This window comes from Myiozetetes cayanensis, unplaced genomic scaffold (assembly GCF_022539395.1).
Source record: "Myiozetetes cayanensis isolate MyiCay16 unplaced genomic scaffold, myiCay2020 scf1, whole genome shotgun sequence".
Taxonomy (NCBI): domain Eukaryota; kingdom Metazoa; phylum Chordata; class Aves; order Passeriformes; family Tyrannidae; genus Myiozetetes; species Myiozetetes cayanensis.
The window spans coordinates 81,454,234-81,467,290 of record NW_026086604.1 but is presented as its reverse complement, the minus strand read 5'-3'; the positions used below and the strand labels follow the sequence as shown (position 1 = coordinate 81,467,290).

The 13,057-nt window shown below is 38.8% G+C and overlaps 1 protein-coding gene across 3 annotated transcripts in view; it reads left to right on the top strand.

Moving 5' to 3' along the window:
* PIGN (phosphatidylinositol glycan anchor biosynthesis class N) overlaps positions 1–13,057 on the top strand; it is a 113,837-nt gene that overhangs the window by 32,562 nt on the left and 68,218 nt on the right. For all 3 annotated transcript variants that reach the window (XR_007629752.1, XM_050321776.1, XM_050321764.1), the window contains exons 7-11: positions 804–934; positions 4,786–4,902; positions 8,805–8,845; positions 10,729–10,788; positions 11,860–11,952. Coding sequence is in view for 2 of the 3 variants with exons in the window: in XM_050321776.1 (XP_050177733.1) it covers positions 804–934; positions 4,786–4,902; positions 8,805–8,845; positions 10,729–10,788; positions 11,860–11,952 (442 nt within the window). In the remaining variant the exon portion in view is untranslated. The remainder of the gene's footprint in view (positions 1–803; positions 935–4,785; positions 4,903–8,804; positions 8,846–10,728; positions 10,789–11,859; positions 11,953–13,057) is intronic.

The window sequence follows — 13,057 nt, the reverse complement described above, 5'->3', positions numbered from 1 at the left end:
AAGTTCCAACATTATGCTTTGGCTTTCCTTATGACTCTTGAACAAAGACGAGTTTAGATTAACAGCTCTCACCACCAGTTTGGTTTGAAGTGCATTATTTGCAAACTTTCTTTTCACTTCTTCATGTGCTTTGAATGTAGGATTTTATGTCTTTCTCTTGATCATACTTTCAAAGTTCATACTCTGATTCCCTACATCATTCCAAAGTTCATATTTGCTGTATGTCTCATGTTTTTTTGTTATGATTTTTTTGAAGACAGAGTTTTAAAGCTGACTTTAGCAACAGCACCAAAGAGAAAATTAGTTGCCTGAAAATTAATCATGGTCACTTACTAAAAATATGTAGATTTTTTTATTTAGCCTCTATTCCACAAAACTCTAAGAGTTGTCCTGATCTATGAACTGTCTCAAAACAATGCCTGCGTGGTGAGATCTTTATTTGCTATTTAGTTAGTCTTAAAAGTAATTTTTACAACTTAAAATTTAAGGTGTTTGAGTTTTCCAGAATTTCTTAGTTTTCTTATTCTCCTTAACTTGCCTGATAGGTGAGAGTGATAAAATTATAGTCTTAAGTCAAGGACAGGTCATATTTGAAATATAAATCCACTTGAAACTGTGGTTTCAGGAACCTTCAAACTGTGCTGTGACAACTTAATATCTCACATAAGACTCAGAGGAGGAGAGATACTACACCTAGGAGGCCTTTTGTTAGCTTGAGGTTCTGTAGAGGATAAAACTGTCTATAATAAAAGAAGTGGGCATTATGACCACCTTGAATCTAACATTTTTTCCTATTTTTCAAGGGAATACAAGGAGAATATTAAAAAGGTGGATGAGGGTGTGAAAGAAATTGCATCAATGATTGACCATTTCTATGGAAATGATGGAAAAACTTCATTTATTTTAACTTCTGACCATGGAATGACAGATTGGGGTGAGTCTTTTTAAATGCTGAGTCAGCTGATATTTTGGGCATCTGGAGTGTGATTAGAGCTCTGTCCCATTAGAAGTTTTGGAGCCCCTGCTTTGATTTGATATCCTAAATGTTGCTTGCGTATCAAAACCCGTGCAAATTGCTGTGACAGCTGTGTTTCATATCTGGACAGAAAAAAGGCAGTAAGGTAAAGTTTAACTCCTCGGTGGCTGCTAGTAGGGATAGAAAGACCTGAATACCTCCTCTGCCAAGAACTAACCCAAGCAGGAGGAGACTCTGTTATTTGGCTGCCAGAAGCAAAGCTGGTCTTGTTCCAGCCCATGTGGGAGATAACAGTTTTCACTTTGGTGCTCTGAAGCACCTGGAAAAGGTGCAAAGTCTGTCCAGGTGCTGGTCAAAAACTTGACGGCGGGGGGAAATGGGAAGAGAAGAGCATCTTTTTGCTTATTTGGGCCTTGTAGGCAAAGCAGAAAGGATGGGAGTGCTGTGTGATCTTTCTAGAGGAGACTGGTGCTGGGAGACTGGATGGAGGAGCTGAGAGTACAGAGTGAGGCAGGGGTCAACCATGCAGATACCCACAAAGGGCACTTGTGAAAGGCGTGGCCACAGTGGCCAAATGCCCTGAGGCAATTTTGGCATAACTAGATTAAGGGCAGATGAGAAGAGTTTAAGATGGTAAGCTCATTTAGACTTTTTTTTTTCCTGAGGACCTTAAAAACACTCCTGTCCTTGTGTGCAGCCAGTGAAAGTGCTAAGTCTCTCTTCCAATGTGTGTGTTTATAACTATTGTGATATTTTTGAACCAAGGTGGCGTCAGGCATGGTCATGGAAAAATTCATCTTACTCTGTGTCTGAAATCCTAAACTTTTTCAGTTGAAAGGATGCAGATTTATTCTGCCACCAGAGGTGACAAAAATATTTATATTTATTCGTAATCAGCCTAAATACCAACTGCTCATTTGCAAAATAGCGCATTTTGAATATTACTTATTGTTGAGCTGACTACCACTTGCAAAAAATTTTAGTTCTGCTGTATTTTTTTCTGTTTCAAGTAATGGTTTAATAATTTTTTATGAGGAAGGTGTGTATATATATATATATATATATATGTTTTGTGTATATGTGATCATAGGGACCTCTAGGAAGTCCAACCATATTCTCAAAGCAGGATTAGCTTTGGGATCAGACACAGATGCTAGGACTTTATTTACCAGAGCTTTTAAAACCTTGAAGGGATGGAGCCTATGCAACCCCTTTGGGCAGCCTGCTCTGCTGCTTGCCTGTCCTCATTGAGGGGAAAAGGTATTATTTATCTGCAATCTGAACTTTTTTTGTTTAAACTTACACCTGTTCTCTCTCATCCTCCCACAGTGCACCACAGTGACACTCTGACTCCATCCTCTCTCAAACCCTGTCACAGGGAGATACAGGCAGGATGCTCAGTTCTGTCCTGCCCAAAGCTGTTTCTTCTCCAGGCTGAACAAGTCCCAGTCCCTCAGCCTTTCCTCACAGGGCAAGTGCTCCTCACTGAGACCATTTTAGGTGATGGATGTATTCCTGTACCAGAGGAGCCCAAAACTGTCTAGATGTGGTCTCACTCAATAGAGAAGGATAACCCCTTCCCTCTACCATGCCCCTGTTAACAGCCTGCAGTGCTGTTGGCCTTCCTCACTGCCAGAGTTTGCTGTAGGGGTGTTCTCATTATGTACAGGATCCTTTGAAATGGGAATAAACGGTGATATGAGTAACTCTTCAGGCTTTGAGAACCACTGGTCTGTCATAGTTTTCTGTCATCTCTTCCTGCCTCCAAGATAAAGCCTAATCTTCTGTCAGAAGTGTTAATAACTTTAAAGCTGACTTGAGTGAGTCCAAGAGCAAACACAGAGATGCTGCTCAGGCTCATAGCGAGCAGTCTGAAGGCTAGTTCAGTAGCTTTTATTTGAACTTATAGTATACCAACTGCTGCAACCTTTCAGTGGTTATTTGCAGAATGGGATGCGCACCAGTTTTAAAACAAATTAAACATTAGAATGTCAGGGGGGACCTTTTAGGGAGAAGAACGTGTTCTGGATTAGACATGATAAAGAATCTGTGGTTGCTGGCAAAGACCAATGAAGTCACTTGCTTTCTCTGTCTGACTCCATGATTTTGCTTTAAGCTGATGTCAGATGGAACTGCTGACCACCAACGTAGGCAGTTCCATACCCACCCTCACCTTGCCCACTCCTTCCTGCTATAATCCTGGTATGAGTACTACTGGATGATATACTGGATCAGAGAATGGAGAACTGAACAACAGCACCCTTTCCCTCCCTTTCTCTTGAGAAGGTGTGTTTGCAGGGTGCTGAGGGGTGGAACAGACCCAGATGAAAGTAATTATTTTTCTTCCCCTCTTATCATTCAGATCAGGCTGAAACCTGGTTCTTATAACAGGGAGAGAATGGATACAGCTGCCTGTCTCAGCTGTATCTGTCTTAAAGTATTCATGGAGGCAGAGTCTCAGTAAAATGCTGATGGAGCTGGTGACTTGGTTAAAATGTAAGCTCACCAAAAATTCTCTTTCCTCCTGCAACAGAAAGAAAAAACTCATGCCTGGAAGATGGAGGATGTACTCTCTCCATCAGCTCTTTTCCCAAGTTCTGCAAAGAAGAGCAGTTGTTGCTGCTTTTAAGCCCAGAGAATGCCCTCCAAGGGATTTAAGGATATCAGGAATGTAATTCCCAGACCTGTGTGTTCTAAAGCTTAAGGCTGTTTAAAGAAAGCAAAATTGGATCTTTGACTCTGCCATAGTGATTGTTTTAAGGACAGAACGGGGTATGAAATTGGGAACAACCTCGAGGCTGTACAACAATGTGCTTTCTCTGTCCTTTGTAGTTCTTAAATATATATTTGTACACACGGGGAGGAGCATGTGTCTATGCAAATATAAGGAAAATGTATAATCTTGTAGACCATGCAGTGACCAACACAGGGTTTGTATAACGATGTTACTCCCTTTGAAGCTGGGTTATCTCAGTGCTATGGTACCTCACCCACTGGGTTTAATGGCCAGCGTTCCTTTCAAGGTTGTGTGGCTCCTGCTTCAGTGCAACTTCTGCTGAAGTGTCACAGTTTTCAAGCTTCCTCCTTTTGGCTGCTGATACATTAATCTGGAGGGAATCAATTTCCCCAGGGAAGGAAGTCATGTTTTATCAATTTTTAAGGAGTGTGCTCCTAGGCTTTAAAACCTTTAAAATGAACTTGTATCACAGTGATGATAGTGATCAAGGATCACAAGGATGACAGTTGCAATGCATGTTGCTTCCTGGTTTTGAAATAGAAGTCTAATTCTTACTGGGGAACAAGAGATGAGTTCTATTTTTTGTTTTGTTTTGTTTTGCACACATGCCTAATTTTATTGAAATCAACCATTCCTGGTTTTGGTGGGATACTCAGGATAGGCATATGCATGTGTTTTGGGCAGGCAACTCTTCTACACCTCAAGGTTAAGATATATAGATATATAGATATATATAAATACTATGGCTTTAGTTTCTGTATGTTAACAATTTGGGGATTTTAATATACAAATTCTACCTTCACAGATAGACTTAATAATTATTATAATGACTTAACTGGTACCAATTTCCCAACTTGCGACTTGCATTTAGTTATTTTACTATAACTTTATTGTTAGTGGCATAAAAATAAGCTATGAAGCTGGAATAGATTTTCTGTAACAGGATTTTAGTATGTCTGCTGTAACAAGAACTTAGTACTTGTGTATATATTTTTGTTGCATGTAGATTTTGTTTGTTTTTACAGCACATGTCTTAAAGTTTATATTTTTTTTAATGTTTGGTGTGTCTTAGGATCCCATGGAGCTGGTCATCCTTCAGAAACTTTAACACCACTGATTGTGTGGGGTGCTGGAATAAATTACCCACAGAAAGTTACATCCCAGTTCTTTGAAGACAATTTTTTGAAAGGTAGGTAAAACATAAAACTGGAGCGCAAGATTTTGTTGGAAAGGGAGGTGTTGATCTTTACGGACTTCTGTTCCACTAAGTCCAGTTAATATGACTTGCTTTGTGTAGTGTGTAAAAAAAAAAAAAAAAAAAAAGAGTGACAGGGCATGCTGAAGCAGGATACTGCAAAATTGGATAGATAATATCAGAGTCAGTTTTCTTTTCTAATCATAGAATTGAAGACTTTCTCTCTTTGGGGACAGTAGGCTATTCATGTTTGTGAAACTTAGTTCCAGAGGAGACTTAATTCTTAGGAAGACTCCCAGAGGTTAAAAGCTATTTGTACAGAAACATGATAAGTTGACAGGTTCAAAGGCTCTTTTCTAGCTTCACAGTACAACCCTGGGGAATTTCCAGGGGCTGTTTTGTCTCACTTGCATCCTTGTAGCTCTTGTGGAAATGTAAACAGTTTTTCTCAATGAAAAGCTATGACTCTTTACTGGTATTCTTCCCGTTTGTAATTTATTTAGGAATAAATTAAAAAAAAATTATTTTTTTATTATTTAAAATACATAATGTAATAAATATTGGCTTACTGAAATATCAAGGAATTTAGAGAACCATGTGTGATTAAACTGTGCAAGCTCTTCCTCTTTCACGTGCCCCATTCTTGTAGCCTGCTCTGTTTCTTAAGATGCTTTGAGTCTTGAGTTGTTACTCACGATCAATGAGGTAATGACTTTCTATTTTACTGAATTGCTTGTCAAGCTATATTAGAGAAAACAGGCAAAAATTACTTCAACCCTGAGGTTTTAAGTTCGTCCTGCTCTTGAGAAGGTATTTGATAACAGATTAAGCAAATGGGACTTTTCAGATATAGACTATACTAACATTTCACTCTGCGATAAACTGCTGCTATAAAACTATGACACCTGTGATAAAATTGAAAATGAGTTGAAGCAAAAAAACAGAAAACAGAATAAACCAACTGATCTTGATTTCTGTGATGGCTGATCTGCTCGACTTTTAAGGACACTTGACATCTTAGGGTTGATCTGTAAGAGTTGAGTTTTACATCTGTCAGGGTCCTTGATTCACAGCATTTGACTTAAAGTTGATGAAAATGGTGCGAGAGCATTTCAAAAAAGATGAGTATTGAACTGGCTTCCAGATGCACAATAGGGAAAGCTCTTTGGCCTTCATCTGTTAGGAAATGTCTGTTTTCTTAGAGGAGGACACTGGTCTGCACCCTACTGTGCCTGCTTCTTATTTTCCTTCTGATGGTTAAACGAAAAAAAAACCAAAAAACAAACCAAACAATCAGACAAATAGCCAAGCACACCAAAGCAGGCATCAGAAACTCCTTCCCTAGTTGTGGACTTGCTCTGCAGCTTCCCAGCTGTCGATCATGTTGTTGGTCTGTGTAGACACTATCTTTACAGATTCTTAATTGCTGTGGATGATCTGTATTGGAGATTTGAGTCTCTCTGACTGTCTTGGGAGTTTGAATCTCTGTTTGAGTAGCAAGTATCAGTTATCACTTAAAAAGTGACTGTTCTGTCTGTAGTTGTACATTATAGCTTCGAAGTAAAGAAAAAATTGCTGAAATGGAACTTGGTGCTTTCACAGGTCAATACAGTTCAGCTACTCCATTAAGTTACAATACCAGATATTTTCACAAAGCTAACATGTAAAAGAAAAGATACTTAAAAGAGTGCTCTTGAAATGTTCTTTGAATCTACCTTTCCTGCTCCATACAAATGCAAGTGAGACGGTGTGCAGCGAAGGAGAGTGTCCTCAAGACTGCTGTGGCACTGTTGAATGCAGGTATCAGGCTTACATTTGTAGTTGCATGTGCCACTGTTTAGATTCTTGCATCTGTTGACAATCCTTCCTAATTTATCTGAGTTAAGAGTCCCTGGAAATATTGACAGAATATTTCTAATGCTGAGAAACTTCTTATGCTCTGTTGAGTGCAAGCATCCTGTGGGCAGCTCAGTGAATTGTCTCTCTTCTCATTATTACCATTGAGGGTTTGTAGTGCCAAAGGCAGTGCCAACAGGCAGGACTTAGCCTGTCCAGTTTGTCATAGAAGGATGAATGTGCTCCTTGGATGGCCAGAAGGGCACACAGTCTGCTCTGGGATGACAGCCTTCTCCTCATCACTTCCTTCACCTGTGCTCTGCCTTCCCTCAGGCCTGGTCAGGCAATCCTCTTGGAAAGATTTGTTATGGCAGCCCTGCATCCTGTGGGCAACATGTAATATTTTACCCATTTGGCTATTGGTTTGAGCCTTCTTCAGAAACAAGGAGAATACAGAGCTGCTTTTCATCTTCTCGTGGACTAACAGTTGGCCCTGGGGTGCAAGTCCAGAGAAGCTTGTAAGTGAAGGTGCAACCTTCTACAGCAGGACAGCAGCAGAGCTGCAGCCACAGCTGAGGAAGCTCAAGTGTAACCCTCCACTATTTTTGCTTCTGTGAAATCTTTTGTGAGATTTTCTTTGGTTCATGTGGCCTCATCCTCAGTCTCTTGAACTGGCACTTCCCTGCTGTTTCCCCTGGACTATTTACCTCTGACAGCCCAGTGGGCTGCAGTAAAAGCAGGGCAGGATAAAGGCAAAAAAAAGCCTCTATCAACTGGTTGGAAAACTGAGCACTGTATAAGAAACCTAGACAGTGAGCTGGAATCGTTAGACAGTGTAGGCAGCATGTAAAGCCAAGGCACCTCACTCCTGGAAGTACAACCCAGACTGGCTGGTCTGTAGGTGTGTCCCAGTTCTCGGTATTTCCTGGGCTCAATGTCCTGCAGCTCCTGGTCCGATGCCTTTGAAAATATCTGAGTAGGGGAAGTGGAGATGAAAAAGGCTTTGACAAAGCTAGATGTTTTCTTTAGTAGAACTAGGGTTTCTTCCTACCTTAAGCACATTTTGTGTGTGCATAGACAGTTTTTCAACTTTTTTTTTTTGGAAAATCTTATGTAAAGGAAAGCAAGCAATGCATTTATGTAATAGAAATATGGGTGAGAGTCTGTTTCTGGAAATATAAACCTATTTCCCTTTTCTAGGAAGCAAAAGGAAGCAAACTTGTTCATTTTGGTGTGAGTTTAGCACAATTCACGATTAATGCTTCTAATACCTCTGTTGTGTTGCCATGGGAACTTGCTGTAGCTGTATGTCTCACTACTGTTAAGGTACATGGCTGCTCTTCAGGGAATTTTTGGGACCAAATCATAGTGGACCTGTACACAGATCCCCAAAGTTAGCAGTGGTATAAACAAATTGCTGAAAATAAGTTTGGTGTATTCAGTACTGTAGATGTATGAAAAAAAAACCCAAATCTTGCTAAACTCTGTTTTTAAATAATTCTCCACCCCCAAAGAAAGCAGGCAATTTTTCTCTTGATTTCCTTAGAGGCCAACGGAGAGCAGGAAAATACACTTTTGAACTAGCTTTTGGTGTGATACACCACAGCTTTAGGGTCTAATATGTTTGCATCACACTGTACCAGTACATTTGGGTCCTTGGGTTAACCTTTTTTATAAACTGTTGAAGAGATTTAACAGCCCATCTCCTAAACCTGAGTTTGATTCTTTTAGTTGGCACAGGAGGTAATACATCACTGTATTGAGACAAAAAAAAAACAAAACCCTTGGCCTTTCTTCAACTGATCTAGGTCACAGATTTGCAAGCAGTGATTTATCCTGCTGGGTAAAAGAAAATGTGAACTGAAATGAATGCATTTTGTTGTTTCTGCCTGTTGAGTTCCATCTGTAACCTTCTTGAGCTAGCATCCTACAGTCAAATTATGATTTTCTTTAGTACCAACACTTTACAGAAAATGGCAACAAGACATTAAATGTCAATGGAATTACCCCTTTCAAATCTGTGTAGATTAGCTGTTCATGTACTCTGTTATTTCTTGCAGAGTGGAAGCTGGAGAACTTGAAGAGGCTTGATGTCAATCAGGTATCAAACATACCTAATTTAATAGTTCATAAATTTTCACCTTAAATTATTGATTTTGTGTGATTTAAGCTAATTTAATTTGAACGAATGATTACACTGATATACCATTTCCCTAGAACGTGTTACTTTAAGAGTTGCAGGAACTGCACTGATACTGAATATAGTGAGGGTAAGTTTAAACTGCTTGTTGACACATGTGGCAGCAACATACAACTTCTTCTCCTGAAGATACATTATTGCACCATTTTAGTTAGGTGATCATACCCTTTGTAGAAATGATGCAATACAGTATAAGAGATCCTGCTCCAACTCAGTGCCAGTTACCCAAAAGTAACTTGAATGGCATCTAGCAGGCTTTCAGAGAGGGAAGTAAGTTGTGAGGCTTTCCCTCTGCTTTTTACCTGGGAAATGCTCTGGAGCAGGACTTGAGAATCTCCTGTGTATCTCCTCAGTATCTCCTATGAAGGTGCCTAGCAAAACACAAAAAAAGGGTGGTCTGATAACCATTTTTCCCAAGTTTGTGAGCATCTGCTATGTACTTTTTCCTACACTTGTTAGCCATGTGTATGTTTGATTTATTTTCTCAGACCTGTCTATTCAATGTCTGTATTTTGTCACTTTTTTTCAGAAATTGCTGTTATTATTGAATCAAAACCATTTCTTGCTATTAGTGTTAAACTGTGTTATTTTTCAATAGGATCTGTGATTAGGGCCCAGACACTTTGCAGTTTAGACGATTAGTACTGTAAAGGAAGAAGAAAAAGTGGACAACTTATCCTTTGATACTAAATCAACCAAGCCTTTTAAAATCATGGTTCTTATTACTACCTATTGTCCTACAGAAACCAATACGTGAATAACAGATTTCAAATCTGTTCAAACAAGGGAAATAAACTCATGCTAAAAGGTTCAAGTTGGCGCTGTTCTGGATCAACTGCTTTCAGCAAAGCCCTGGTGTAAAACTAGAGATCAGTCTTCCTCTCAAGGTTGATAGGAGTTACAGCTATGTTATTTTGAGACTGTATAGAAGAGTCTTGAGTGTTGCTTTGTCCTGGATAATGGAGTTCCCAAAGACAGAGCTTTTGTCCTGTAGTACATGTGGGACTATGGGTGAAAATAGCAAAGTAGGCTTCTGACTACCATTAGACTACATGTATATTGTTATCTACAAGTTACAGTTTTGAGTCTGCACAGTAGATCCAAGTCTGGAGCAGTGCCTTGTTTTCAGGGCAGTTTCTTCAGATTTATACTGGAGAAACAAAGAATTTTGGTGCATAGTTTTATATTAAAGGAAAATATAAACCTAGTGAGAGGGAGTGTTTATCATCATGAGTAGAACATAACAGTAACTTATTTTATGAGATGCTTTTGTGTAGATTGAAGGGCCTTTCTGAGGGCTGACTGGACACAAATAAAGGTGCAGAAACACCCTCTGAAGGGGAGTAATCAGCACTGTGGAAGCATGGGATAAGGAGTGTTGTGAAGAGCAGTATATCCGGTGTACTGCTTAGAACTGTAAATATGAAATTAGTTCTTTCCATTATATAAATAGTCATAAACAATGTTATGCCTCTCTGAGTGCAGTGAAGGAGGTGCTGGATTCCTGTGAATAAATACTGGGGGTGGGAGGTTATATTTGCTTTTTAAACTAAAAGTATTTTTGAAGGTTTATTGGTAGTGGAGCCTCACAGTTTGAATCTAATTATACCATGACTTCTGGAAACTACAAAAAAAGAGAAAACCTACAAAGGAGAGTTGTGTGTTATAACTTTGCAGTATTATACTATTTTCTTTTTCAAATGCAGATATGTTAAAAATAAACTGAATTTATTAGCTCTAGAGGCTGAAATTGTATTAAAATGGGAATACTTCTGCTTGCACAGGCTGATATAGCACCGCTGATGGCTTCCCTTATCGGTGTGCCTTTTCCCCTGAATTCTGTGGTAAGAAGTACAAGTGTTTTTACATATTATAAAAATCTGTTTACTGTAGAGGAAGAGGTGTTGGGGACAAGTCTTGAGGCATATGAAGAGCAAGACTGTAGATTTGTAAAAGTGCTAGAGGGTATGAAGACTGCTTGTAGTCTTCGGTTTATATGTGCATCTTCAGTTTAGAGTACAGGCTCAATCTTTTTATATAATGCAGAGGACTTTCAATTGAAAAGGAAGCTGATCCCTTTGTAATCTGCAACTTTATATGCTTGACTTGCATAAAGGTTGTTTATTATTTTGTTTTTAGGGTGATAAAAATGCAGTATGGCTTGAATAACACATGGTTTTGATCATGAAAGCTGAGCCTGTAAACAACCTTGTTCCTGCAATTTAAGGTTTAATTATTTCTTGATTAAACTTGAGTATTTTCTTCAGATGGTATCTTGTGCCTCTAATTTAGTGAACAGTGAGATGACTTGGCTTTTTCTTTTAATTTCTTTCATGTATTATTACACAGTCCAAAAGTTGCCTCATAAATATCTAATTGACAATTAGCATTTCATTAGTGTGCTTTCATGCTGCTAGTTTCACATTTAACACACCTATTTGCAGAACATTTTTCAAAATATTTCTTCTGGAGACTCTGCCCCAGTTTCTGTTGCCCTGTCCTGCTCTCATTGCTGGCCGTGCCCAGCACAGAGTGGCATGGGAACTGCTCACCTTCCTATCACAGGTACTGGGTTGAGTCAGGCACAGGCTGACTTCCTTCCAGGCTTTGGATGGAGGACTTTTGAGATATTTCATAAATGGCCTCTGATTAGAGGTCAAGGTTATATTATTTTATAGTATATATTTTAATAACAACTTCTGTTATTTATGTTTTTGCATTCCTGTAGAAGCTATTATAAAAAGTCCCTGTGATGTTGCAAAACTATGTGAGAAGAGTATTTTCAGTGGAGTTACATTAGTTATTTCAGCAGTAATTTGTTGTATTCGTACTGCTCATTTGGCCTGCAATTCAGTCAGAGAAATTCCTGGTTTTAATTTAAATTTTTTATGTATATGTGTATTTTTCTTCCTCAGGGGACTCTGCCTCTGGAATATCTGAACAATAGTGCTCATTTCAAAGCAGAGAGCATGTTTACCAACGCTGTTCAAATTCTTGAGCAATTTAAGGTACTAAACATACTAAAAAAAATACTTATTTGAATAATAGTTGTTGCTACATGTACAATACTTGTAGGACATACTCTATATATAGTATGCTGAATTCAAAGGAATAAAATTGAATCCACATACTGGGTGATGTTGATGGACTAGCTGTGAACCATATCTGAAGGAGTTGGAAAGGCTTGAATAAACGACCTTTATTTTGGAAAGGGAATGAATAACTTTTTTCTTTAATCTTAATAAAAATACTGTTGTTTATTGATGTTAATGTAAACCTACTTGCAATATGGAGGTAGAATCTAAGTTCTGGTACCTGAGAAGGTACCTTTGCAACAAGGGCTAGGAGATGAGGCTCTAAGTCAGGATCAGTACACAAACAGATTGAAAAGGTAATAGGCTCCTGTCCATTGAAGAAATTAAATTAGTGGTCTAATTAACTTTTAGCTAATGCTGCTGTATCTGTTGTTTTGCTTCATTAAGTGTTCTTTTCTGGCTTCTCTGTCTTGATCCATTTAATATTGGATATTATGTTTATGAGAACATTTGAGTGGTCCAAACAAAAAAGTTTGTTTCACTAGACAGTGGAATAAGAAACTGTCCAAAATCACAGTTTTGGCAAGGTGTAGAAATTCCCTGAGGGGAAACCATCCTCTCCATAGATAGGAAGCTGAGACACACAAGAACTATTGCCCTGTCCAGAAAACCACATGATGATAGTGGAACAAAAAATTAGCATGAGATGACCTGCGAGAGTTTAGCACCTTCAGCACCTTCTCTCCTTTGAATGCTGGGTTCACAATAGTGTGGATCCTAGGGGGACAGTGTCAGCAGCAGAGTCACTTTCAAACATATGGTTGGAAGCTGCTATGTAGCAGGGCAAGTGCTGAACTGGACATGAAGGTGAAGCATCCTGATATCACCTCCACAGCTGGAAGACCTCTGCTTTAAGAATTAAGGATGTGACTCAGGTCTTTTTCAGTTAAATTGGTGTCTTGGACATTATTTAAAGAAAAAAGTAGTTCTATTTCTCCTTTCCTTTAGCTTTATTCTGTCATTTTTTAGTGCTAGATTATCTTTTTTTTTCCCTTAGCTTTTTTCTAGCATTGTTTTG